The following is a 25,908-nucleotide window of genomic DNA, read 5'->3' on the forward strand; positions in this document are numbered from 1 at the left end:
TAAAAAAAATAAAATAAAAACATTGGGCCTCGAAGAATCGCATGATCACTCACTACAGTGCTCGTCATACCCAACTGCAACCCCTTATTAACCCACGCGGCAATTGCTGAGTCGGAATGGATTGGATAGAGTGTAAACCACACGTTTTTTGTCTTTGGCTCAACTCCTCCAATGATTTAGATGGCTCACAAACCCTGACGTAACGTAACGTGCCCCCCGCGCTGTTAGTTGACTTTTTGCTTTTATATATCCCACCCATTTCCCTCTTTAATATTCGAGGGTAAAGAACTGTCATCTTCTCGACCGAACTGTCCCCAAAGACCCGAACAAAATATCATCAGAAGAAAGGAGAACACATCAAAGTCATCATGAGCCCGATCGTTGCCATTGCGCATCGTCCAGAGACGCCAAAACCTGACCCGCCGATTCCAAATGAGCCAGACAATGGCGAAGGCGATGGTATTACAGACTTTCTGCACTAAATGCAGTGTGAAACGAACATTTGAGATAAACGAGTACCTTACGGTAGGTTCTCTGATGATACTCACTATTTTTCGACTGATCAGAAATGGTTAGCATGAAACGAATCGATGCTCTACATATGGCGTTTTTGAACAACCATCTATCTATCCCCTTGTGAACACAACTGTACGAGAATGCATCGCGATTCCATTATTTTCCCGTTGTTAGTACACGAGCAAAATACGAGGCTCACCACCGGTGATGACACTTTTTCTTCTTGTTCTTTTTCTTACGAGTCGTTGAGCCTGGGAGCCTGGGCATATGAGTTTTCAGGTCAGAGACCACCCACCACGATTGGGCGTGATGCAGATTGAGTATGCGTATTGATATCACCAAGAATGATACGAGAGCAACTGGAAATAAGATCTTCCAAGAAAGGCAGCTTAGCAAATAGTTTTGCGCAATATTATTGTTTTAGGAAAACAGCCTTATCATGTTCCTCTTTTGAAGTACGCCTCCGTAACTGTCCCATCAAACTGTCTTACCAGCATTTACGCCATAGAATAAAGCTACATACCTACCTAGGTAGCATACGTCATTTCATTCAACCTCAGTCGATAACTCGGGGCTTCTCTTCCATCATCGCGACAACATCACAAGCACCCATAATCGACCGTTTCTTTGTGGCTTACTAAAAAATTAAACATCTTGCACTCATTAATTAGCTTAGCCTTGCCACCCGAAACATCACATAATCGTGTTGAGGCCGCAATTAGGGCACCATCATGAGCGACATTTCAAACCAACCAGCCCGCGCGGGATCTCTCACGCCGGAGATGATAGAATTCGCAAGCAGGATGTACGATGCGGCGAGGAAGGGAGACGTGGCTACGTTTGAGCAGGCTCTTCCAGCAGGCTTACCTCCAAACCTGACAAATGACAAGGGCGATACTCTGGTATGATCATGACACTCAAGCATATCTCGAGCATCACCTCTTCAAGAAGTCTGTTCTGACAATCGAAGCTTATGCTCGCTGCGTATCATGGTCATGCCGATCTTGTAAAGGTTCTCATTCAACATGGTGCGGACCCTAATCGCCTCAATGACCGAGGGCAGAGTCCTCTCGCTGGGGCAGTGTTCAAGAAGGAAGATGCAGTAATCCAAGTGAGTCATTCTCTGAAGATGTTCCAGATTAGAATATATATTGAGATGTGGAGCTGAAACGTAAAACTAACAACGAAATCAAGGAGTTGCTAGATGGCGGCGCGGATCCTGAATACGGACAGCCAAGTGCTGCTGAGTGCATTACAATGTTCAAACAGGAGGATACTTGGAAGTCGAAGTTTGATGTTGCCCCCGGCAAAGGACAGGCTGGAGAGACAAGGGAGACCAACGGTAAAGAATGATGGGCTAGAGACCAAAAGTTAGAGTGAGTCAAGTGAGTCAAGTAAGTCAATTTACTTGTCATGGTGCCTGTCGAGGACTGATATCTTGCTATTAACTTATATTTGGAATGCAATAAATATTGTAGAGAAGGCAATGAACTTGAATGGTCAACGCCAAGATTCATAAGAAACGATTAACCGAAAGTATGTGTGAGGGCGTACTCAATTGCTGTGTGCATCAGACTTCCGCCACAATCTAGACTTTTGCCCCTTGATGTTGCTGGTGATGATGAGGATTTTGCTCTGCTGCATCTTAAAAAGGTATTTTCGATACATCATTATTCCATTGCCGAATGAGGGCCGATATCCAACTCAAAACAACTTCCATTTTCGCCCGTTCCTGCTCGAGGATGGACCTCTGCTGGTCTCCTTCTCCGGCTAACCTGAAGCCGGACTCCAAGTAAAGCATCATCATCTTCTCGACGAGCTCTCTGGGAAGGTCACCCTTTTTATGCTCCATGAGAGTGTAGAGCTCAAGCCCAAGCCCACCATATTTGTGTTCTTTATGCTCCATGAGATGGCAGAGTTCAAACCTCTTTTCCCCGAGGAGAGCCCTCATTTCTAGCACCCCCTTTGTAGTTGTGTATGTTAGGAAGGTGGGCAAGGAGTAAGCTGAATGCCGCCATACCTTCTCTCCGAGTGCCGTCCTCATGATACGATAGCTGCCGATGTCGATTCGGATCAGGGCCAGATGGTGGGAGAAGCTTATTGTTGCTGAACAAGCCCCTGAGGTGTAATGCAGGGCGGCCGGGGTGTGAGTTCCTTTCTTGATGTGAAAGCAAAAGCTGAGAATGGGTACAGTTCGCCCCTGGAGTCAAAGAGGGATGGTCTAGGTCAAAACGGACAGCGGGGTGACATTGCGGCGGCGGAATTGAAGGCTCCAGACACTGTGGTAGCTTTGGTTGTGATGGAGGTGGACTGTCCGTGACATGAAGCCGGTCATCCGATGATGGAGGGGTTGGCAACGCCGGAGAAGGACTAGGAGTCGGCAATGAAGGCCCAACATTTTCCTTGTTGTCTCGATCTTCGTATAAGCCGCATAGTACAAGAGCAGCGCTTTCGGTGGCAGGGTTCACCATGAACAGTACTGTAGAATATATAAAAGTATTGACAAGCTTGGGAGAAGCCGCGTTTGCTGGATAAAACTCGAGTGTATTAAGATGAATGACCTTGTGGTAGTAGTACTGAACGGAGATGTGGACTTTTATAACATTGTGCGATCTTGGTGACGTTCGTCCAGAGATAAACTTCCGTTTTTACAAGGCTTAATACATGTTAACTTTGGAGTAGTGACGACCGACAAGCATATGATGGGACAGAGGCCCAGTAACAGTCTAATAAGCCCATATTAAACATATACTATGAGAGGTAGAAACACTTTGACTTTACGTTAGTAACTACCTAAGTATAGGTAGCTTGGACAATCTCTTTTGGGTCACTTGATACATAATTCACAGTATCGGTTATCATCAGCCATGAAGCCGTTCATTTCATTACCATTTACGCCCCCCCCCATACATAAGCAATGCCAATCAGCTATCAAGCCGTGTTCCCATAATGACGCCGTCGCTCTCGAACTTCACAAGCGTATAAGTCCCATGCCACTGATACATGCAAGAAAAAAAGAAGGGAAGGATAATTAACCACCTCGTTCAAGATCGTGTATCTATACCTAGTTTATTTGAACGACTTGATTTTGTGATACAGCACTGTGTCATAAAAGTTGTAGTTTGGATCCAGTTCACAGAACGGGTGCTGCGACAGGAGCACATCCGCTGTAGGACGGTCGAAGGGGTTTCTGCCTTGTTAGCCTCGCGAGCAACACTGTCATATCGATGAACTTACACTTGGAAGCAATCCATCATAAAAGCAACGGCTAGTGGTCCAAGAGTATCCTGGATGTCCTCGGGGATCGGTGGTCGCTCGCCATTAGCAATCTTGTAGATGGCACCAACAGCCTCTTCCTTGGCCCAGGGGCGCTTGCCAGCAAACATCTCCAGGACTACACAACCCAGACTCCAGATGTCGACCTTGGCGCTGTAGCCTTCGCCCTGGGACCGAATGACCTCTGGGGCCATCCAGAATACCGAACCTTGCATGTTGTTTGTTTTATCATTGCCATAAATGTTGTCTGTCTTCTTGGAGATGCCGAAATCACTGATCTTGCACGTTCCGTCTAAATCAAGAAGAATGTTGTCGGCCTTGAGATCGCGATGCAGAATGCCCTCGCGATGTAGATAGGCGAGGCCGGAGAGTGTTTGTCTTGTCAGTGAAGACACGACAGACTCCTCAAACTTGCCATGCTTGCGCAGACATGATCCAATGCTGCCACCAGAAATATACTCGAGAAAGATGCTGATACTAGTTTCCTTTCGCTCGCATCCCAAGTATTGCACAATGTTGATATGGTCCAAGTGCTGCATTGTGTCGATTTCCTGATCTAGAGCCGCAACAAGCTCCTTCATCTTGCTCTTGTCACCACCAGCCGCCTTGGGGTTCACCTCAACCTCTTTCACAGCCAAGAACTCTCCTGTTGTGGCATTCATACCGAGGTACACTCGGCCGTAAGTACCTTTGCCGATGAGCTGACCCTTGAACCACCTAAATGTCGTCTGTCGCTTTGGCACTGTATCTTGAGGAATCTGTGGCATTATGACGCTGCCACGCCTATCTGGTCGGATTTGTACAATGTTGGCGTTGAACATCTTCGTGCTCTTCCGGCGCATAATGTTGCCTGACGACGGTCCTTGATTAGTTGAGTTGGTTCGCTTGTTGGCCTCGTGAGCGCCTCGGGCGACTTCTCGAATGGACTTCATTCGACCGAGACCGCCTGAGCGCCGAATACTCCTTGCAGCCACAGAAGTGGGCCTCTGTTGATCGAGGGCTTTGAGGGTCGACTCATCGGAGCCAAGAGTATCGTTTTCATTGTATAGAGATGGTTGCCGGGATGGCGGAATTGCTGCAGGCGGTGCTTGCTGAGTATGGCTCGACACTGCCGGCTGGGATGGCCCTTGATCAGATGTGGTTTCCGTGCCCTCGGCAATTGGAGATGGTGGCAGTCCACCCTCGCCAGGTTCATCAAGAACAGGTTGATCAAGATCCAGGTTGGGGAAGAAGTCGTCAAGGTTATTGATAAGGGCGTCCGTTGGAGGGCGATTAGCCCACACATCCTTCTCGATGAACGACTTTCGCCGGCCCAATTTACTGTCTTTGTCCTTGTCTTCCGATTCCCACGTTTCGGAACGGGGAGTAGTCGGCTTTTGTCGGGAATCTTCGTTACTGTCAGGAGTCACGCTACTGCCATATGACTTGGGCGATGTAAAGGCAACTGAGAGGCCCTTCCTGGAGCGCGCCGTATTAACCGTCAGACTAGGACGCTTGTTGTGACCGTTGGCATCACCATTCGCAGTGGCACCCTTGCCCTTGTTTCGATTGGCAAGAGGGATGGCAAAGAGCCCGTCATCCGAATCATCCCCGCTATCATCGTCAACTGGTGGTGCGGGAGCAGGCTTCGAAAATTGGACATCCGAGTCCTCAAAGTCTGGATCTGGCCCATGGGTTGCACGTCGTTTTGGAGGTGACGCATGGTCTGGGGCGAAAGCACCCCTTGTACGTCTCGAGTTGGGGCTCATACCAGTAGGAGATGTTGCTCTCGGGACTGTTTCAAAGAATTTAGCTTCTGGTGCAGCTTCAAGATTAGGACTTAGCATAGGTGATTGGCTGGGCGAGTAGTCCGGCACAATAAAGGGCAAGTTCTTCTTGCTCCAGGTCACGGTACCTGGTGTTGCTATTGAACTGGGACTATCTCGACCCAAGCTTGGTTGAGGAGGGTCGACGCTAGAGAAGGTGTCCTTACCTCCAGGAATTGATTGTGTTGAGGATCGGGAGGGAGAAGAGCCACGAGTATTCTTGGCAGATTGTCCAATAGCGCTCAAGTTTCTGCCCATGCCTGCAAGGGCTGCCCCAATACCAGCAGGACCTGTAGCTGGCTGTGATGTTCCCTTGGATCTCCTGGACTTCTCTGTCATCTCACTCTCGGTCGGATGCCGTGGTGTTGGATATCCCTCAAGACTGCCACTTGATGCGCGCATGCTGGCTCCAGTCTTTCTGCTTAGCGAGTTCGCCTTGATCAACGTCGCAGAAGGATCGCTTGGTGGAGCTGGAGGTCGTCTTTGGGGGAAGAGTTGCTCTGGCCGCTTGTCCTCATACGGCGACTCTCGAGGTTGGTCGAAATCGACATTCCGGCCGACGATGCCAGGTCCAAGTGTTTCTGACGGACTACCCTTCATCGCTGCTTGTTTCCTCTTGGCCAGATACTCACGCTGCTTTCTCTCCATTTCAGCTCTATATGAGCTTGCCTCTCGTGCTACCTTATCCTCAGTCTTCTCGTCTGTCAATGTATTAGAACGCGAGGTGGGGGGCGATGAACTGGATCGCTGTCTGCTATTTCGTTGGGCATCCTCAGCAGTGGTTCCTGGTGGGAGATAACCAGGAGACAAGGACACAGGGACCTCAGCTTTAGCGGCAAGACTGGAAATGGGGGCAACTCCTGGGGGTGTCACGAAGAATTTAAGTGTCCCAAGAGGGTCACCCTTGGCTCGTCTGACGGTAACAAGGCTCGAGTCGTCTAGGGGATCCACATGTTCAAACTTGCCAACTTCTGTAAGATAAATGTGAGAATTTTCAAAGTCGCCAAGGCCAAGATGCATGCAGATAACTTGACGGACTTCCGCTGCTGTCTCTGCTTCCGTGATGTCGCACATTCGGTAGTTCCAGTAATCCATGGTGGCCAGGACGTAGGTCCTTACGGGGCTGATTCTCCTTGGTCGTAGAGCATGGCCGTTCCTGTCATCATAACTACCCAGCGTTGAGCCAGCAAGCTCAAGATTAGTATCGCTGCCATTGGTTCCTCGAACGCCCAAGCCTACCGGGCGGATAGATCCCTGTGGTGAAGTTGGGGAAGCCTCCATCTCTTCAGGTGATGGGTATGCACCATCATCTTTGGTTTGTCTCCTTTTCCTGGATAAGAAGCTCAGGAAGCTCTTGGAATCTTTGGCCGAAGCGGGTGTCTCTGCGCCTGCTGACCTCTCCCCTCCTTCTGAAGGCGAGTGCCGAGATCGGATATCATGGTTACGCCCATGAACAACTTCTCCCAGGTTCATGTTCCGGCTAAGTAAGTTGGCGGCGTCTGTCGGTACTCCGGATCCATATATGGCCGCGACAGAAGCAACGGAATCCATGCTACTTCTTGAACGGTGCCCAGCTTTTATTGTGTTAGGAGATTGTGAGAGAATAGGTGTCGTCGTCGATGTAAAAAGCGCCGGAGGTATGCCTGGGCTGCCTGTTGGACTCGCTGAGCGCGCAGTAGGGCCACGGAACGTGGCCTCGCTCGACTCGCTAACATTAGGACTATGACGGCGCGCACCATCCGTATCGACATGTTTGAGAATATTACGGTGGTTAGACTCAGAGCTGATGTTGGACCCACTGACACTGTTGGGTAATGTGGTAGATCTGGTCTGAGAGAACCTGCGGCCACTAAAGCCAGGGCCAGGGCCATTGAGAGGTGTCTACGAGAAAAATTAGTAAGGGCTGACACTCACAACACCGAGCGGGTCGACAAACATTTGGCGAATCCATTGGATCGGTTCCAGCGCTTGGTAGGTTGTTCCCATGTCCGCCATTGAGGGATTCTTTACGGCCATGGGCCGTTGAAACTTTAGACACATCAGCTGGTCGACCGGTGACAATACTTCGAATTAGTCTTCGCATTCGCTTGCCCTCCTCTCGCTCACGGGGCTGATCCCAGCCGGTTCGGCTGTTGGTACACTCCTGGGCAAGCCTTGGATACACCTGCTGATGCATCATACCAAAATTACCACGCCCACCGTGGCCACTTCCGAGCTCGAGGAATTGCGCTCCGTGCAGGTTGAGTGCCCTAAAGGTTTCCTGCCAGTCTTTGGAGAACTGGTTCTGGGCTAGCCAAATCAGAACCGTATCGAGGGGCCACTGGGCAGCGATTTCCGGTGGGATCGAGCTGGGAGGAGTGGCGTTTGAAGAATTGGATGTGCCGCGCGGCTGGGCGTTAGTGGCAGAATAGAGGCGTTCCCTCGTGGCCTCGTCCATGGGCGTTGTGGCATTTGTGTCAGTTCCGCTCTGCGGCGTTGTCACTGGCCGCGATGTCTGCGAGTTGACAGTCAGGGTTGGGTCTTCCAGTCCAAAGGCGGGGATACCAACTCCCTCTCCGTAAGTGTCGCCCTGCGGTATATAGGTCGCACTCATGGCCTCATTCGGCGGAGGAGGTGGAGGGATAGAGATTGTTTGCCCAGCAGCGATCTGAGCGTGTAACTTTGGGTTGTACGGCTGGTGCTGACCGGGCGGCGGCGGGGGGATGTATCCTGGCCGTCCGTCGTACATGCGCCCAAAGGCGCCGTGCCACGGAGGCTGCTGGCCGAGAGCACTTGCCGGGGGCGGACCGGGTGGTGGGGGTATCGCGACGCCGGAGGGGCCTGGTGCGGTGGGATATCGAGGAAGCGGCGGCGGCGGAGGCAGATTCATCATACTACCCATTTGGCCGGCATTCGGAGCTCCCATGGGCGGCGGCGGCGGCGGTGGAGGGACCTGGAAAGGTCGTGTGGGATCAGCGCCCGAGACATGTCTCTGGCCTGCCGGATACATGATGGACGGCGCGGGGGGCAACCCGCCTCGAGGAACAAAGAGGGCAGAGTTGTTGTCGACGGTAGACGGCGGCGAGGTGTGTTGTCGAAGAAGAGGGTTCGGTGTATGCGATGGAGACGGGGAGACAGCAGCAGCAGCAGTGGCGCTAGTGGTGGAAGACCTTGGACGTAAGCTCGAGGCAGATGAGACAGGGTGGAGGAAGTGAGCCTGCTCTGCAGTCGCTATGTCGGAGGAGGATGGGCCCAGGGGCCGGGGTCGATTGACAGCCGCCGGGGCAGTATGTGTGTGCGTATGCGGATGTGTATGGGTTGTATGGACATGTATCGTTGCGGCGCCAGCAGTTGGATGCGCTGGAGGATAGGAAAAAGAGGACGGCCCCGTCAAGGAGGATGAGGACGACAGGGCATAGGCTGGAGGTTGGTCGTGGACGGTTGGCTTTGGAGTCCCGGCGACAGGGACTAGGTCCTGAAGACTGGGTCTCGAAGACGAACGGAACCTGGCGGTTGAGAGAGACTGAGACTTAGGCTGAGAATGGAGCGAAGAAGTGGTGATTTCCGGGCTTGTCGAGGTTATAGATCCCAAGATGGGCTCTTGAGGCTGAGATTGAGACCGAAGAGCCTGCTGTTGCGCCTGGGCCTGTGCCTGAGCCTGGGCCTGAGCTGGTGGTAGGTCGAAATTGGCAGCGGGACAATTAACCCGTCGCAAGCTATCGCTACCCTTCATGGTTTGTATCTGCGGTGGAGTAACATGTCGAGGTGGGTCGTGTCGACAAGGATCCTGGGGGCTAGCCTAGGCCAGGCGAAGCTAGGATGGGATAGAGAAGGATGCTGAGATGTCAGGGATCATGGAGTGGAGGGACTGGCCCGACTGGGACGGGAGTGAGGAGGAGACGATTGATTGATTGATTGATTGATTGATAGTTGGTGGACAGGAGAAGCTGACAGGTTGAGATAGTGAGTGAGGAGCAGTAAGTTCTGGAGTTGAGGACTAGGTAGGTAGGTAAGTTAGACTAGACCAACACGTGAAATATTAATTGATCGAACAAAGAATAGTTAGACCACTAAACTAATGCAGTATTCGAATAACTCGACTTGGCTAGTTACGGTTCGACTATCAATCAGGTTTATTCCGAGCCGTTAGACGGGAAACTCTGTTTTTCTCCTCACGTTCCCCCCTCCCCTCAGCAGAAGGGAACCAAAGCAGCCCAACCTTTCGAACCTGGCTGACTGCGCCATGTTCTCACGTTAGGCTTTCAGCTCGAGGGCGTCTGGCGCTTAGCGACAGCTGAGATGGTGTGCAGAGTGTGAAGAGACATGCGCTAGCTTCACTAATGGAGGGGGATCTCCAGCAAATCGGCATCACTCAAATGTCGCCAGTCTCGGGTAATGGGGGGCACCAACTGACAATTCCTGCCTGTGCTCATTGGAATTGTCATTTTCGGATTGTTTGTCATGGGACGGTTGTGTCTTGTTCACTTACACCTCTTGGCTCAACATCATCTGCCAGACTTTTCTAAACCCTCTATGTTTATTCGATTATCGTCTTTCCATTGTCTAGGTCCACTAGAGTACCCCTGGATCCATAACCCATGGCAACACAGATAAACCTGGTATCGTGAATACGAGAATGTTCCTGACTAGGGACACCTTGAAGTCAATTCCCCCTTACCAGAGCATTGGGACTCCCCGCAAACTGACATCCCCTCGCCTATGGGAAAATTGCGAATTGAAAGTCCTTTCCTGTGGCGTCACACTGAACACGAAATTCTGCATCATGAATTGTACTCTACTGAGAATGGTAAGGCGGTGACCCTTTTAAATCGCGGTACAATTAGGGGCCGAGGAATGGCTTGACTGGGAAAAATTCCGTGGCCAAAACTTAACTCCGTGTACGGAGTACTCTTCGTATAGAAATTACCTCCCCGGTCAGACAAAGTTCACGATTCACCGGTAGGAACGGTTTCAAGTAGCATTTCAGGATATCCTATCCGGTATATCGTTCAATATTAAACCTTAACGCCTATCTCAGAACATGCTCGCCAGACGTATCTCAATCTACCATACACTGAATTTGATGCGACTTATACGCGCCTTGTCTCAAACAAGGCTCAGCTCACATAACACTGCAGCTTCCAAAATTGAATCCATAGCCTTGCTGACATTGTTCAAGATAGCCAGCATCTTCCTCGGATCCTACGGGAACGTTGTGCTTCCGCACGAGACCCGAGATCTTGAGGCTCTGCTCTCCCTCTGCGTGCCACCACTTGAGTTTCTGAAGTGTTGTGCCCTCTTCGTCATCTGTGCTAAGCTCCCACTTGCCTGAGGACACAGCCACCTCGCACTGTTCTTTAGGGAAATGATACTCGGGCAAATACACAATCGTGGGCGCCTCATCTGGTGCTGCTTTTGGTGCCTTGACCTTGAGAAGATATGTGCATAGTCGCAAATCAAATCCGGTGGACACAATGTCACCGTATACCACCGTCGGCGTAGGGCGTACGAAAGCCTCGGCTGCCCGGAAGCCAGGGGCGTTGGTTAGCTGAGGATCCTTGGCTGAGGGCGCGGAGCTGATCGACGGATTGGTGAGTGTCCGTTTGAGGTTGTCGGGTGTAACATTTCGATCATCAGCCACATCTTTCTTCGTGTTTGCCGCAGTCGCAGTCCTCGCCAGATCCAGCGATGACTGCGAATATTCGGGAACTGGTGATTCTGGAAGTGGCTTGTCATCCAGCGAAAGGATGGACAGATCCTCTCCATTCCAAAAGTCTCCCCTTAAGTGATCGTTTCTCGCACAGTATGTCCATAGGCAATGCCCTTCGATCTGAGATCCTTCAACTGCAAAGTAGTTGGCATCCATTGCCGCCGACTGGCTCGAATAGTCGCCTGTCTTGTAGGCTTTCTTGTCGTCCATATCATAGGGAATACCAAATTCTGACAATACGCAAGGGTGCTTTCCTATACGGTCAAGGCCCTCTTGTCTCAACGTTGCGAGTTGGTCACGGAGACAGTTTCGAATGGCCGTCTCTCCGATCCTGATCGCCAGTGCTGGATGCCAGTACTTGCCTCTCAAGACTCCGACCACATCCACATTCCACGTGCTATTCCAGTGCTTTGTCATGAGTGTGATACCGTCGTAGTAATGCGGCGTGAACGCCATTCGAGGATCTTCGTCTTCCGTTCCTTTGATCTCGGGTGGTAATTCGAGTGTAGGAAACTGCATAAGCATAATGCAGTCCTTATGGACGGCACGGCAAGTTTTGACATATTTTCGCCAGAAGTCCATGAAATAGGTATTGGTGAATTGCGGATAATCGATGACCTTGCCGGTATTCGGATTTTTAGCAAAGTAGTCCTTGCGAAGGAGGGTATCGGTCTCCATGTCCCAAACTCCATGCTGTGCCCAGACACACTTGCCGAGCTTCCAGGCAGGATCGCGCTTCCAACCATATCTTGAGTCGTCATAGTCTACTGGTAGCCATGCGACCTCGCCATGAGGGTCAACCAATGTTGTGCCAGTCTTGTAAGGGCCGAGGCCGCCCATCTCCCAAGTATCGACTTCGCACGCTCGTCCCATTCCAGTCAATAGCGTCTGCCACATTGTTGGACAGGTTCCCTTCTTCAAAGGATGTTCTTTAGGAATCACAGTAAGATCCTTATAACCAGTCATGCCCTTGTTAGGTTCGTTCATGCTCTCCCAGCCAATGACAACGACCTCTTCCAGATCGCCTGCCTCGTGGATTCGCTGGGCAAGTTGGCCGCATGCTCTCATGAAATGGTCCTGTAGGTAATCCTGGATGTTCACACCGTCAATTATACACTTTGGAGCAAAGTCTTTGCCAGCAAAAAACATAGTGAATATGGTACCAGCTGCAAGTCGATAGTAGTTCGTCGACCAGATCATTTTTGGGAACTCATCAGGGTTGGGGTATGTATTCTGAACAATTGCTGCTTCGGTCGCAGCGAAGCTCTGAGGGTTGAGGCCGCATGCATATATAGTCCATAACGGCGCTCCCGAACCACCAGTGAAACGAGACCAAACGTCCTGGTGAGGGTCCATGAATATATAGAATCCATACTCCTTTGCTATTCTCAGAATATCAATCGTATGCTGGATGAAGTCTTCGTCGTATTTCCCAGGTCCTGCGGCCTCGAGTGCCTCCCAGGTAAAGATGTAGCGGATAGTATTGAAGCCGTATCGTCTGAGGCGCGCAAAATGAGATCGTGCATCTTCTTTGGGGAAGGGGCGCTGGTGGAATGATACATTATCACCGTCGAAAAAGTCTGCGGGAATGTGAGATGGTTGATCGGGTTCGCTGGGGAGTTTGGCATCGGCAGCGAGGTTGATGCCACGGAGGACTACTTGTCGACCGTATCCATCACGGAACTGGCCATCTTCAATCAACAGGCGAAAAGACGACATGACTTGCCCTTCTCCAGACCACTATGCTGGTGTTGAGAGAGCGAGAATGCGGAGCTGAAGGGGAAACTGGGAAATAGGCCAAGTCTGGTTAGCTGGGGCAACCACTTGACGATGACGTTCAAGGCTGGGTACCGTATGCGCCTGGGGACAAACAGGGATAGGAGGACCCTTGTTAGTCAGCGGAATATAGACTGGAAGGGATATCATGGAGAAGCTGGAATAGTTTACTATGTCTTCGACGTTTAGGAGTATGGAGAAGCTAGAATGGCATCTAAGGGCACTCGATCTTGCAATGTCTCATCCTTCTTGATTCCGAGGTCGTGAGGGCCATGCCTTGTTAGTCTCATTATCATAGACCATCATCTCCGGGCAATGTCCCCCACTATCCGGAGTTTATGAGCGACCCGAACATCAGCCGATTTGAATCCGTATTCGCTCCAATATCAGCAAGCCACTTTAGATAAGAATTAGTGATCGTGTTTAGATAAGTCTCCGTAGACGTCACGGGAGTGAATATTGATCGTATAGTGAAACATGAGGCATAGTGGCGGGCAGGTGAGTACAAAATGCATAACCACTGCAATTAAACTTAAAAGCAGCACCCTCGAAGGCTTGGGGGGAGAAAAGAAAGCGAGAATTCCCTGTCAGTTTAAGTAAATGCGGATATAAAGCGTGAATAATGACCAAAAGTTCCGAGCATATCAATCAATCAATCGTATTCGTCACCCATGGGTCCGATGGTGGCTTTATTTAGGCGCTAAAACGAATGCCGCACCCAGGCAAATTTAGTCAGCCAGATCTGCTGTCGCTCGTGTAAGCGAAGCAAAGTTGTCCGAGAGTCCGTGAAAGCCCCCCCCTCGGAAGGTCTAACACGAATTCTACCTAGGTAGCAGTTATAGTTGTGCAACAAGAATAGAAACTTAGAACCTCGTAAATAGTTCAAACCGCGGGTGCGAGTGTGTGAGACTTCCTCCCTAGGTATACAGCCCCAAATGATCTCGTCAGCTTCATCCTCTCCTCTTACGTTTTGCACTCAAGAGTGAGAACTTGGTCAGATACTAACGACAGCCCGATTCCTTTGGCCGAATCAGGCATAGCTTTACGACCTCGCAAATCGGACATTTTACGCAATTACAAATGCGAAAACCCGTCGCCGTTAGTTAACTCCGCTGGAGCTGCCTACTTTACTTTGCTCCCCTCGCCCAACCAATCCCCCATTTTCTTGTTTATTTTACGTGAATCAACAGCCTGCCTTTCTTGTTCTAGAAGCTCTTGTCATAAAGCTGAGAACCCTTGCTTCACATCAGATTTTATTTCATTCTCGGGTCGAGAATATCAACTCTAAAATCATCTGTCACCGACCCACACACATTTGCCGGCACTGCTACTATTCCGGTTGTGGCTGGACTAATAGATCATCAACTCCAAATACCCCTACGAACATCACATTCGGCGATCCGGTAAGAGTTGGGACTTGTCGGATTCTGAATACCGGACTCGAATTTCATCGTTTTTGTGTTTTGGACCCTCCCGGTCCAAGAGCTGAGGCCGTCCGGCGCTTCCGTCCGCAGATACGGAGACATCGCCCGGTCACCTCGGGAAGGGTCTTGAAGCCCATGACGACGCCTGAAAGCAAAAGCACTTAGAGTTGGTGTTTCCTGCTCGTGGTTCGTTGCGTACTTCTATAGCCGCTGGGGCTTTCTGGATGATCTGGCCATTCTCTATATAATATTCACAGACACTGCATCGTCACATAAGGTAGATAGCATGCGCAAGTCAACGACGCCTCAGCCAACTGGTCCAGAGAGCATCTCCTCTGCGCGGGTCTCCAAGCTTGCCAGAAGACCACACCGTAAATCGAGAAACGGATGCTTCAACTGCAAGAGGAGAAAAGTAAAGGTGAGTTCTCCCAGGAAGAAAAAAAAAAGAAGAAGAAAAAGTCTCCGAATGTCCCAGATCAGAGCTGACAAGACCCCCAGTGTGACGAGGTGAAGCCAGCTTGTGCCAACTGCGTGCGCTTTGGCATACCCTGCGATTTCGCACCACAACCACCTTCTAGTGACGACTCAGCGCCGCACACTTCTCCCCCGGAGATACTATCAGTTTTAGCAGAACCTGCCACGACACCGCGACGTGGTCCTGGAAGGCCACGCAAGGACTGGGCTGCACTCACGCGACCACCACCTCCCCCGCCAGCATCAGACAGGACGACAACATCGCCGTCTTCGACGTCAGCTACGCCAGTTTCCTCTTCAACCATATCAAACTCACAGATATGTTCCTTAAATATTGCTGATGCCGAGTTACTCTTCCACTTCATGGCCAATACCTCAAGGACCTTACACGATGCTGACGACCCTGTCGATGATATCGCATCCTTCTGGGCGCGAAATGTTCCCCAGATCGGCCTTTCCTACCACTTCGTCCTTCATATGATGTATGCTCTGGCAGGGTATCATCTGGTATACCAGGAACCAAAGGGGACTGAGCGGCATTCCCAGAGCCTTGCTCTGGCGGCGCATCATGCGGAGCTCGGTATTTACGAAATGAACAGGACTTTAACGAACCTTAACGAAGCAAATTGTGGCGCTCTCTATGTCGCAGCGGTGCTCGTTTGCTACTGCACCTTTGCAGCTGGCCCAACAGGTCCTGACGACCTTCTTGTGTGTGTCATTGGCGAGGGAATCTCGCAAAGATGGCTTCCCGTGATTCATGGAGTCCGGTTGATCCGACAGAGCATCGAGCCAGCAACGCTCTTTACGGGCCTCATGGCCCCTCTCGGCGGCGGTGGCACAAACTCAGAGATGGAAGATACAAAACCTGATTTTATGGTTATGGGGTTCTCGTACATTGATTGGGTTGGGCCACTTGAGAAGCTTCGACTATGGATAGCATCTCATGAGAACCCAGATACTGCTCTATATCTAAGGGTTCACAAAAGCTTGTGCGATGTTTACGAGGCCAACTTTGGCAACGCTGAGGGACTTGTCCAAGTCCCAATGATGAACAAGTTTGTGTTTGGCTGGCTGTACCGCATGCAAGATCTGTTTGTCGGCTGTCTTCAGCGAAAGGCACCTCAGGCTCTGCTTTTGATGGCGTATTACGTCCCTTTGTTCAGGACAATGAAAAGGTCATGGTTTATGGAAGGGTGGGCCACGCATCTGCTCGAAACGATAAGAGGCTTGTTAAATACGGACTTGATAGGTTGGTTGGACTGGCCGGTGGAAATAAGTCGGCAGCCTGAGTGATAACAAAGATAGAATGGAACAATGAACAAAACTGAATCTTGACTGTTCTGCTGCCACAATGGATGATTTCGTGAATTGGCCTAATGATGCTGTTTCAGAAATCCACGTTGTGATGTTCCTTTCGAATAGATATCGAGGCTCGTGGCGAAAGTGTCGGTCAAAATATGTTGACTATGGGTCAAAGAATATCGGCTCTGCTTTCTCATGATATAGGAATGTTGAAGAGACAAACCACCCGAATCAGGGAAAATTTGGGTATATATACACATCCGATGACACGGCTGACCCCCAATTTACTCCAAATCGGTTATGCCCGCCATGACATACGAGCCATTTATGCTAAGTGCCTCCTTTCCGAAATATCCGCCCCCAACCAACGATATGACTTCTTTTCCGAAAACCAGCCTGGAATGCGAAAACCCCATGGAAGTTCCACTTCCATTTTCGTATACAAAGATAAGGTGTGTGCGGGCCCTGTGGCGACTCGGTTGTCGATCTTGGTGGTTGCATGTTGGTGGTATTCACATGCAAGCCATTCTCCTTACGGGTTTGCCAGTGTCTCAGTTCACCTCTTCAGTGGCACAACAAGAAGTTCTATGTGATGGTATAGAGAGCTTCGCTAGTCGATCTCATCCGAATTCTTCACGCCAGTGATCCTTTCTTGCACCCGGTGTACAGCTGATCTGCCAAAATCATATATGCTAGAGCAAAAATAATCCAGTGGTATTATGGGCTCATCAGGCTTACAGACCGTATTAACATGCTTTCTAGGTCCATATAGCTGATGGCGATACACGGTACATGTCACTTCATATCGAATGGTGCTGCGCATCACTGAACCCGGCACGGAGGGGGGTGTTTCCGTCATCGAAACCCAGACCGCATGAGTATACCCTCGCCAGGGTAACCGTTCTATAAAGGTTATATCTGCATCTTAAAACTTGATATGCTCAGGAATGTTGGCCTTCTCTTCCTCGAGGGACCTGCAACTATTGCAATGAGTGAGTTCCCCAAAGGGCTCTGCCCAATGTCGGTGTTCATGATCATGCGTAATGCCGCCGTTGTCGTGTTTCTTAACGTGACACTTTGTCGAAGTGAGGTGCCAGTTTTTGTCTATCTTGACTACCTCAATCTCTGCGTCCGATCGATGATAGCATGGAGGTCCAGGAGCTAGTTCCTTCATCTGAGAAGAACGATGGTTATGCAAGTAACAAGTTAGTTTGGAGTAGACATCGTTCGCCCTAGACTGGATGTTGGCACCACGGGATGAAACATTGCTTTCGTAGTGTTGAGTGTTGCTCGTTATTGCACCATCGTAAAAGTATGTCTCGTGGGAAGAAGTATGAAAGCTCTCGGTTCTATTCTTGGGGGTAGTCTGTGAGCAATCTTGTAGTTGAGAATTGAAACTAGACCATGGGATGGCACTCGGAGTTTCTCCATTCTGTGCAACTTTTTGTGGCCGTATCATTTCATTTCTGGCTTTGGCAGGTTTTGGGATTGGCTCCAGGATAGTATCATCAGATTCGTTGTTTCTCTGAGCACCTTGAGAAGTAACAACGAGTTCAAGTACTGACTTGGTACATTCCTTAGTCTCTCCCCCTGATGCAAGCTTCAAACGGCACCAGAAACAGCGCCTACCGAGTTTCTGGCGATTAGTACACTGTCTTACTACTGGTGTGCAGGAAGAATCAAAAGCTTCTTCGAAAGGCCTGGGCTCGGGTTCGGGATCACGGTCATAAGACGCGAAGATATCTTCGTGTAATGGGACCATGTAGGCGGATCGACTAGGCTGTGGTAGAGAGTGTAGGCAGCCAGATTACAGAAACACCTGTTCGAAACGACGTCGAGAGAAGTTTATGTGCGCACGTGTAGGACAGCTCGTGATTCAGATGAAAGCTTAATAGACCTTACTTTGGTTCAACACTCACTAAATGTTAGATTTATATATCTCGTAACTGGCTTTTAGATTGCTTAATGAAGGCTCGATATGAGTAGTTAGACTGTATTGGAAAACTTTGGTACAACACCTGGACTGACTGTTGTACCCAGTGAGTGATATGGACAGGGTGATAAGCAAACCGAAAAATAATGACTGGTGAGGATAGACTTTGACGTTCTATGACGGCGTAACTCAGTATCAAATTACAGTTGCCGCAATCTTATAAAGTCCAGCATGAAGATGCTGTGAGCTGATGTACTCCCTCTTTCGCGTTACTTATACTACAGTGGTCTTAGGGAGCAAGAAAATACCAGACCTTGATATAGGATGTCAAAATCATTAGCAAAAGGCATTCTCAACTTTTACTACGTTATCTAAGTCCTTTTGTCATTGAGGATCAAGGTGCCGGAGTTTTTTTTCCTCCCCTAGAGTGGCTTAACATGACATGCCTGTTGAATCAATATCGAGTATCTCAAAATAACCTACAGCCTAAAGTTTGGAAGCGAAGTTCCTATTTATGCACCTGGTTTCTTTGTCCAAGGATCTGTGTAAGTTTGTTGGCTCTGTATTTTACGCTGGCTTCTCATTGGTTTACCATAAAGCACTTACCTACTGCCTGGGCTTCTGCCTACTAAGGTACTACTAAGGTAACGAGCCATGTTGCTATCCGCTGATGATTATGCAAACGCCATGTCATATACGATCTGATTCGGCAAATTAGTAATGAAATAAGGATTGTGGATGGCATTGCTGAGATCAGTATTTATACTACCCAGTCGACATTGCATTCTCTTGTTTATCCACAATAATTGTTGCCTTTGCTCCCATTACCCACACTCAACTATCACTTCCTCCATTTCCTGCATAATATGAGCTCTTCGTTTCCTATAATGGATTTTCCGCCACGAGATCCTTCTCTCGAAATCCGCCCTGTCCCTCACAAGCGCTCTTTTAAAATCCGCTCATTCGGCCCTGGTGCTGATCCAGCCATTCAGAAAACAGCCCGGGATCTCAGTGATGTCGACCTGGATATCCGGCCCTCAGACTATAGTCATGAACCTGAATTCGATAGTCAAGTGTTTGAAAGGGAGAGACCCTTCAATCGGTGGGTCCGTGACAATGAAGACTGGTTCAGCTACAAAAAGAGGTCTGACGATGTGCGCAAGCTTCTCTCCGCCGTAGAGGCACATCAAAATAAGACACGAGGACCACTCGGACAGGCAGCCACGGACCCAACGTGGGGTTATTTCGTCTTCGTCACATCTTATTCCAGTCTGGCGCACAAAAACATCAACCAAGCTATGGAGAATCTGGTCCAGGCCACACTCAGAAGCCTGAGGCTAATGTCACCTTCTCTCTATAGTGAGGAAGCAACTAAAAGATTCAAGCTTGAAGTCATTCAAGACAAAGAGGCTCTAGAGAACGCATCAGAAGATCGAGTAAGGGAGGAATTCCGTGCTCATCTCAGAAGTCTCGGGGTGCTTGAAGATGACCTCATGTTCAGAGGAATTGGTACAAGCAGGTTCTCAGCATGCATCCTTCTTGACGAAGAGGCAATCACCAGATTGGCCAACTTTTCTTTCGGCCTCGACATCGAATTGGATGAGCCTCGTCTTGCCAATGTCCTTGTGAGGATGATCGATCCAAAATGGAACTATCCTGCGGAGCCCTACCCAGGCGTAGTCGATGATGACGATAGGCCATATCGAGGCGGAGATGACTGTCCTGCTACTGCCCTCGCAGAGCTATATCGCATTATTGACGGAAATTTGATGGGCGAGTATCCTTATTTGTGAACTTTACCTTAGCCCATGCTACCCTATATCTATAACCAAGTTCAGGGTTAATATTATATGCAACTCTTCAAACTTCCACCTAACATTTCTATCAAACCCTATACATGGATGAAAGTTTGACTAGATATATAAGGCAATATACCTTACTAAGGTAGTCTAGTATATCTAAGGTACTCAATCTACAGATAGTGCTAGTTTGCGAGGTGGGTCCCAAGACATACCTACCTAGGCGGGACATCTTCGGCTATCATTGAGCTTCGAATGACATAATTCATCCACAGAGCATTTCCACCTGCAATAGCCTGGCTATTATGTATGATCCATTCATTCAATGTACTTTGGAGCGTTGTCTTTTGGACTTGTTGACTTCACTCGACTGAACTATATCGTTGGCTGAGACATCTAAAGGTTCACCACAAATTTCCACTTAGAGCATCAAGAGAGCAAAGGGAGCTTCCACGAGCTTGGTGGGGGTGTCCTCCAACAAAACAGAAATCTAGCCATCATGTCAGGGACAAAGGCAGCCCTCAAGGCCATTAACGATGCTATTCGCCAGCAAAAGTTTGACGATGCGGTGAGCAAGGCAAAGGAACTTCTGGAAAAGGATCCCAAGAACTACCAAGCGTGAGAATACCAAATATGTGCAACAGAGAGCTGGAGTACCCCGCCATGAGCGGCTCAAGCTGACAACCTTTCCAGACACATTTTCCTAGCTTTTGCCTTGGATAAAAAGGACAGGCTTGACCTAGCTCAAGAGACTTATCGATCTGCAACGTGGTTTCGTCCCCAGGAAGCACAAGCATGGCAGGGCTTGATCAAGCTATTTGAGAAGCAAAGCAACAAGAAGCTGGCAGATTACCACCAGGCAGTCGTTAATCTGGCACAGATTTATCGAGATGCCGATGATATGTACAAGTGTCAAGATGTTGTCGACAAATTTGTCGACTTTGCAAGAGTCCAAGGCGATGAGACCCAATATGCTGAAGCACTTTCGATCCAACTCCCCGAAAGCCCTCTATACCCCATCCTCGAGGGCCGGTTCCCACACCCAGCAAAGACATATGAGACGGTAGCGCACATCTTGGAGAAGGCTGAGAAACACCGGATAAATACTCTCATCGGAGAGCGACGAACCAAACTGGGCGCTAAACTCACCGAGGTCACTCTTGACGCCAAGCGGGAAGTTTACAGCCAGAGTAAACTTGAGCATATTTATCGGCAACTCATCAACTGGACAAATGACGATGATTTGAGACGGCAGTATGAAGAAAAGCTTCTCCAGCTCTGTTATGACCGTCTCCTGGTCGCTCCAACGGGCGCTGAAAAGGACGCCGAACGTCAGAAAGTGCTCGATCTTGCCAACGGCATGGTTGCCATAAGATATCCATACAAGCTTGCTTGGGATATTTCTATAGAGTGGCAGGACAAGAAGGAGATTCGAGAATGGGACGTGGATGTCCTTCGAGCGTACTGTTCATTCTTTCCCGACAGTGATCTTTACAAAGTTATCACAAGTTACCTGACAAGCCCAATCTCACCATTCCCACCAGAGAAGCCACAAGAAAAGGCCAAGGCAGCCCAAAGTGAGCCAGACGAAAGTTCTGACGACGACGACGGTGGAGTTCCCACCCTTGTGGTTCCTTTGACTGACGAGGATCGACTCATCATGATAACCGAAGGCATTATCACTGCTGATTCTGTTCTCGCGTACCGACTCACTGGTCAATATCTTCTTCACCTTGGAGAGTATGAGAGTACTGTTGAGCTTATGCGCAAGGGTTTGGCTCTATTAACACAGGAGCGTAAGAAGACAGGCCTTTCATTCGCAAATGCCGAGGACTCCTATTACCTTTCGCTCGGAACAGCACTAGTCTACTACCAGTCCCCCAGACATCACAAAGAGGCGAAGGAGCTGTTTGACAAAGTTCTCGAGCGGGACAACACTTCCACCTCCGCCTTGATCGGCGTTGGACTGATTTACGAGGAAGAGGAGGAGTATGATGAAGCTATTGAATATCTTACTCGGGCTCTGGAACGTGACCAAACAAACATCAGGGTAAAGTCCGAGGCCGCCTGGGTCAAAGCACTCAAGGGAGATTGGAAAACCGCAAAGGATGAACTGCACGAATGTCTTGAGCCACTGGAAAAGCAAGGTACTGCATCAAAGGAGTTGCTGGGTGAGACGCAGCATCGCCTGGGAGTTTGCCTCTGGAACATCGACACTAGTAAGGCTGCACGAAAACAACGAAAAGGAGAGTGCGCATATGCATACTGGCTTAGTGCCCTGAACAACAACCTTAATTACGCACCCACATACACGTACCTAGGAACATACTATGCAGACTATGCGAAGGATAAAGGCAGATCACGACGTTGCTTCCAGAAAGCACTGGAACTGTCTCATGCGGAAGTGGTTGCCGCCGAAAGACTTGCACGATCTTTTGCGGACGACGGAGACTGGGATAGAGTCGAGCTCGTCGCCCGTCGAGTTGTTGACTCTGGCAAGGTGAAGCCGCCACCAGGATCTAAGAGGAAGGGCATTAGCTGGCCATTTGCTGCGCTCGGCGTGGCCGAGCTAAATAAGCAAGATTTCCATAAGGCCATTGTGTCTTTCCAGGCAGCGCTCCGTATTAGCCCTGAAGATTACCATTCTTGGGTCGGTCTTGGGGAGAGCTATCACAGTTCCGGTCGGCACATTGCTGCCACTAAGGCTATTCTGAATGCACAAAGACTAGAGGAAGAAACCGAAGCAGATATTTCTGGAGACACCTGGTTTACCAAGTATATGCTTGCTAACATCAAGCGTGAATTGGGCGAGTATGACGAATCTATCGCTCTCTACAGGTCCGTTATTGAAACGCATCCTGAGGAGGAGGGCGTTATTATCGCCTTGCTTCAAACAACAGTCGACAACGCCCTCTCGTCTGTCGAGAAAGGGTTATTCGGAAAAGCAGTCCAGCTTGCAACCGAGACCATTGAGTATGCCAAGACAACCGAAGGCAGTGTTCTTGAGACTTTCAACTTCTGGAAAGCTATAGCTGATTCATGCTCTGTCTTCTCTTCTGTTCAGAGTCGCACGCGTGATATGCCCTGCGAATCCATCAGTGAGCTTCTTAAGAAGGGCTCACAGGACGCTTATGGGATTTTCGCCAGTGTTGATAAGGTTGGCACTGATGTGGTCTTCGCAAAGGGCTTGTATTCAGATGATGAGCAGCCTGGGGTTGATCTCACTCGATGTATCCACGCTACGATTTTGTGCCACAAGCAAGGTGTTCACATTTCGTCCAATGATCGCCACGCGCAAGCCGTGGCTTATTACAATTTGGGATGGGCAGAATATCGCGCCCATATTTGCCTGCCATCTGAGATCAGGAAGAAGTCCAGCAGCTACGTCAAAGCTGCGGTGAGGTCGTTCAAGCGTGCTATCGAGTTAGAAGCTGGGAATTCGGAGTTTTGGAATGCTCTGGGCGTAGTAACCAGCGAGATCAACCCTACAGTAGCACAGCATGCTTTCGCCCGAAGTCTGTACCTGAACGAGAGAAGCCCTGCGGCCTGGACGAATTTGGGAACTCTCGCCCTTTTGTCCGGAGATGTCGAGCTGGCTAACGAGGTCTTCACGAGGGCCCAGTCAACTGACCCTGACTATGCACACGCTTGGCTAGGGCAGGGATTTGTGGCTCTTCTTCATGGTGACACTAAAGAAGCCCGAGGACTATTCACCCACGCGATGGAGATTGCAGATGCATCTTCAGTACCTACCAGGCGTCACTACTCAAGCTCACTCTTCGATCATATTCTTTCATCGCCTCCCAATGAAATTAACGTTGAATCGCTCATTCAACCACTCTTCGCTCTCAACCAACATCAAAGCCTCAAATCCGATGACCTGGCATTTGGTCACTTGACGACACTATTTCAAGAGCGTACCAGAGAGAGCAGCCGTGCTGTTGATACGCTAGAAAAAATATCCTCGATTGTTGAGGCCGATTACGAAAGCACCGAATCCCCTCAAAGTCTTGCCAAGTTTGCTCTGGCCAAAACGGATCTAGCACGAGCATACCTCGCTTCTGGCTCATATGAAAAGGCAGTTGAGTGTGGCGAGCTAGCACTAGGCTTGAGCAGCGAAGAGGCAGAGAACGAGCTCTCAAGTGAACAACGCAAGAGAGCTCGCTTGTCTGCACATCTCACTGTAGGATTGGCGCAGTACTACAACAACCAGTTCGATGAAGCGACCACGTATTTCGAGTCTGCTCTGGGGGAGTCTACTGGCAACCCCGATGCTGTATGCTTGTTGGCTCAAGTACTTTGGGCTCAGGGAGCCGAGTCGTCCCGAGAGAGAGCTCGTGAAGCATTGTTTGAGGTGATTGAAAAACATCCTGAACATGTACAGTCGGTTCTTCTTCTTGGTGTGGTGGCTTTGTTGGACAACGACGAGGATTCTTTGGAAGCAGTTGTCGAAGAACTGAACGGGCTTCGCACCAATCACAAGGTGACAGCCTCAGAGCAGTCGCACATTGGCGAAGTACTACGTGCCATTGCCACGCTTGGAGAAGGACGCACGGAGGAGGATATGAGAACACAGGTACAGACAGATATCATGCTGTATCCTGACCTACCTCATGGTTGGCCTGCTCTGGCCCAATCTACCGGCGACGAGTGCGCGTCTCAGATGGCGCTCAAGGTCGCAGCAAGGGGCATTCCTCCAAAGGGGTTGCTGGAAGCCCAGGATCTAGCAAAGGCATATGCTGGAACATCTACTGCTGGAGATGCTCAGCGGGCAGCCTTCTTGGCGCCTTGGGAACAGACTGGCTGGACATCGCTGGCCGCTGCCACTGAAGGCATTTAGCGAATGTAAATATGTACGAGGATAGTTTGGAACACCATCAACGAGTAGCATATGGCGTCATAGAAGAAATATGTGCATAGGGATGTCTGTATGTATAAAGTTGTTTGAAAAGGGGTATCAAATGTAAATCCACTGGGCCCTCACGATGCCTGCATTTCATTCTGCCCTATTTCCTCCTTCAGTCTCGCCAATCGTCCATCGACCCATGTTTTCTGCCAGGCCTCAATCTTCCCGCCAAGCATAACACACTTGTCCGGCTCCAATAAGATCATTCCTCTGGCAATGACCGTCCCAGCCTTGAGTAAGATCTTCTCTCCAATCTGAGTCCTGCCAACTCCGATACTGTCAAACCGTCGTAGTTCAAGGGCAAAAAGTTTTGTTCCTTTACAATCCTGCAGGACGAGTCGATGCGTCGCATTCTTTCCTGCTGGTTTTGGGCCAGCTGTGTTCCGAGAAGCTGGGGGTCGCTGGGTTGGGCCATCAACGCCATCTTCATCATCGTCTTCTGCTGTAACACGAACAACTTCTCTTCCACGAGTAGTCTCACCCCTAGCCACAGCCTCCATCTCTTCAACCTGTTCCCAGCGACTCGAGGCAAGATTCTCGATGTCGAGCACTTGCACATGTACAGGTCTCGGGAGACGCTTCTCGCGAGATTCTGTAGAGTCCGCATCAGAAGGGAAACTCTGAAGAGAACCTGTGCTCATGATTGTACTGCCGGTCAAATCGGCTGCTAGCAATCGAGCTTTGGCAGTGGCTAGAAGAGAAGGAAGTGGTGGGGGAGGTGAGCGGGTGGTTATAAGTGAGTTGAGAAACGCAGTTGAGGGATGAGGAAGGTTTTGTGCCAATACTGAAGCACGAAGTTGGCCGACGAGATCCATTTTTTTGTTCTTTTTTTTTTTTTTTTTTTTTTTTTTTTAAGACGACCACCGCGATCTTGATCCTTTCGTGACGAGACGTCCATCATGTATCCTGTCCACAGCCTTGTGAAGGGAATGACGTTTCAGCGGCTGAGAGTGGAGTATCCCCTAAACTTTAGCGTGCCGTGCCCCTGGATTGTAGGTCATCAACCAC

At 49.7% G+C, this 25,908-nt stretch overlaps 9 protein-coding genes across 9 annotated transcripts; 4 read left to right on the plus strand and 5 right to left on the minus strand.

Moving 5' to 3' along the window:
• Nucleotides 1-1,247: 1,247 nt before the first annotated feature.
• FMAN_05999 (uncharacterized protein) lies at nucleotides 1,248-1,869 on the plus strand (the record flags this gene model as incomplete). Its single annotated transcript, XM_041827274.1, has 3 exons — nucleotides 1,248-1,418; nucleotides 1,487-1,627; nucleotides 1,711-1,869. The coding sequence occupies 3 exons, from the start codon at nucleotides 1,248-1,250 to the stop codon at nucleotides 1,867-1,869; spliced, it is 471 nt and encodes a 156-aa protein (XP_041678254.1).
• A 566-nt stretch (nucleotides 1,870-2,435) lies between these two features.
• On the minus strand, nucleotides 2,436-2,987 carry FMAN_05998 (uncharacterized protein; the record flags this gene model as incomplete). Its single annotated transcript, XM_041827276.1, has 2 exons — nucleotides 2,436-2,479; nucleotides 2,537-2,987. 2 exons carry the CDS (start codon nucleotides 2,985-2,987, stop codon nucleotides 2,436-2,438), a joined length of 495 nt encoding a protein of 164 aa, XP_041678255.1.
• Nucleotides 2,988-3,585: 598 nt separating this feature from the next.
• FMAN_05997 (uncharacterized protein) lies at nucleotides 3,586-9,309 on the minus strand (the record flags this gene model as incomplete). Its single annotated transcript, XM_041827277.1, has 4 exons — nucleotides 3,586-3,706; nucleotides 3,754-5,566; nucleotides 5,765-7,478; nucleotides 7,534-9,309. 4 exons carry the CDS (start codon nucleotides 9,307-9,309, stop codon nucleotides 3,586-3,588), a joined length of 5,424 nt encoding a protein of 1,807 aa, XP_041678256.1.
• Nucleotides 9,310-10,698: 1,389 nt separating this feature from the next.
• FMAN_05996 (putative glycosyl hydrolase) lies at nucleotides 10,699-13,005 on the minus strand (the record flags this gene model as incomplete). Its single annotated transcript, XM_041827278.1, has 1 exon — nucleotides 10,699-13,005. The coding sequence occupies one exon, from the start codon at nucleotides 13,003-13,005 to the stop codon at nucleotides 10,699-10,701; it is 2,307 nt and encodes a 768-aa protein (XP_041678257.1).
• Nucleotides 13,006-14,772: 1,767 nt separating this feature from the next.
• On the plus strand, nucleotides 14,773-16,253 carry FMAN_05995 (uncharacterized protein; the record flags this gene model as incomplete). Its single annotated transcript, XM_041827279.1, has 2 exons — nucleotides 14,773-14,904; nucleotides 14,985-16,253. 2 exons carry the CDS (start codon nucleotides 14,773-14,775, stop codon nucleotides 16,251-16,253), a joined length of 1,401 nt encoding a protein of 466 aa, XP_041678258.1.
• A 934-nt stretch (nucleotides 16,254-17,187) lies between these two features.
• On the minus strand, nucleotides 17,188-18,024 carry FMAN_05994 (uncharacterized protein; the record flags this gene model as incomplete). The annotated part of the gene is made up of 1 exon (XM_041827280.1): nucleotides 17,188-18,024. One exon carries the CDS (start codon nucleotides 18,022-18,024, stop codon nucleotides 17,188-17,190), a length of 837 nt encoding a protein of 278 aa, XP_041678259.1.
• Nucleotides 18,025-19,061: 1,037 nt separating this feature from the next.
• On the plus strand, nucleotides 19,062-19,988 carry FMAN_05993 (uncharacterized protein; the record flags this gene model as incomplete). Its single annotated transcript, XM_041827281.1, has 1 exon — nucleotides 19,062-19,988. The coding sequence occupies one exon, from the start codon at nucleotides 19,062-19,064 to the stop codon at nucleotides 19,986-19,988; it is 927 nt and encodes a 308-aa protein (XP_041678260.1).
• A 505-nt stretch (nucleotides 19,989-20,493) lies between these two features.
• On the plus strand, nucleotides 20,494-24,834 carry FMAN_05992 (uncharacterized protein; the record flags this gene model as incomplete). The annotated part of the gene is made up of 2 exons (XM_041827282.1): nucleotides 20,494-20,612; nucleotides 20,688-24,834. 2 exons carry the CDS (start codon nucleotides 20,494-20,496, stop codon nucleotides 24,832-24,834), a joined length of 4,266 nt encoding a protein of 1,421 aa, XP_041678261.1.
• A 140-nt stretch (nucleotides 24,835-24,974) lies between these two features.
• Nucleotides 24,975-25,715, minus strand: FMAN_05991 (uncharacterized protein; the record flags this gene model as incomplete). Its single annotated transcript, XM_041827283.1, has 1 exon — nucleotides 24,975-25,715. One exon carries the CDS (start codon nucleotides 25,713-25,715, stop codon nucleotides 24,975-24,977), a length of 741 nt encoding a protein of 246 aa, XP_041678262.1.
• Nucleotides 25,716-25,908: the final 193 nt, after the last annotated feature.

This window comes from Fusarium mangiferae (genome assembly GCF_900044065.1).
Source record: "Fusarium mangiferae strain MRC7560 genome assembly, contig: FMAN_scaffold002, whole genome shotgun sequence".
NCBI classification, from domain to species: domain Eukaryota; kingdom Fungi; phylum Ascomycota; class Sordariomycetes; order Hypocreales; family Nectriaceae; genus Fusarium; species Fusarium mangiferae.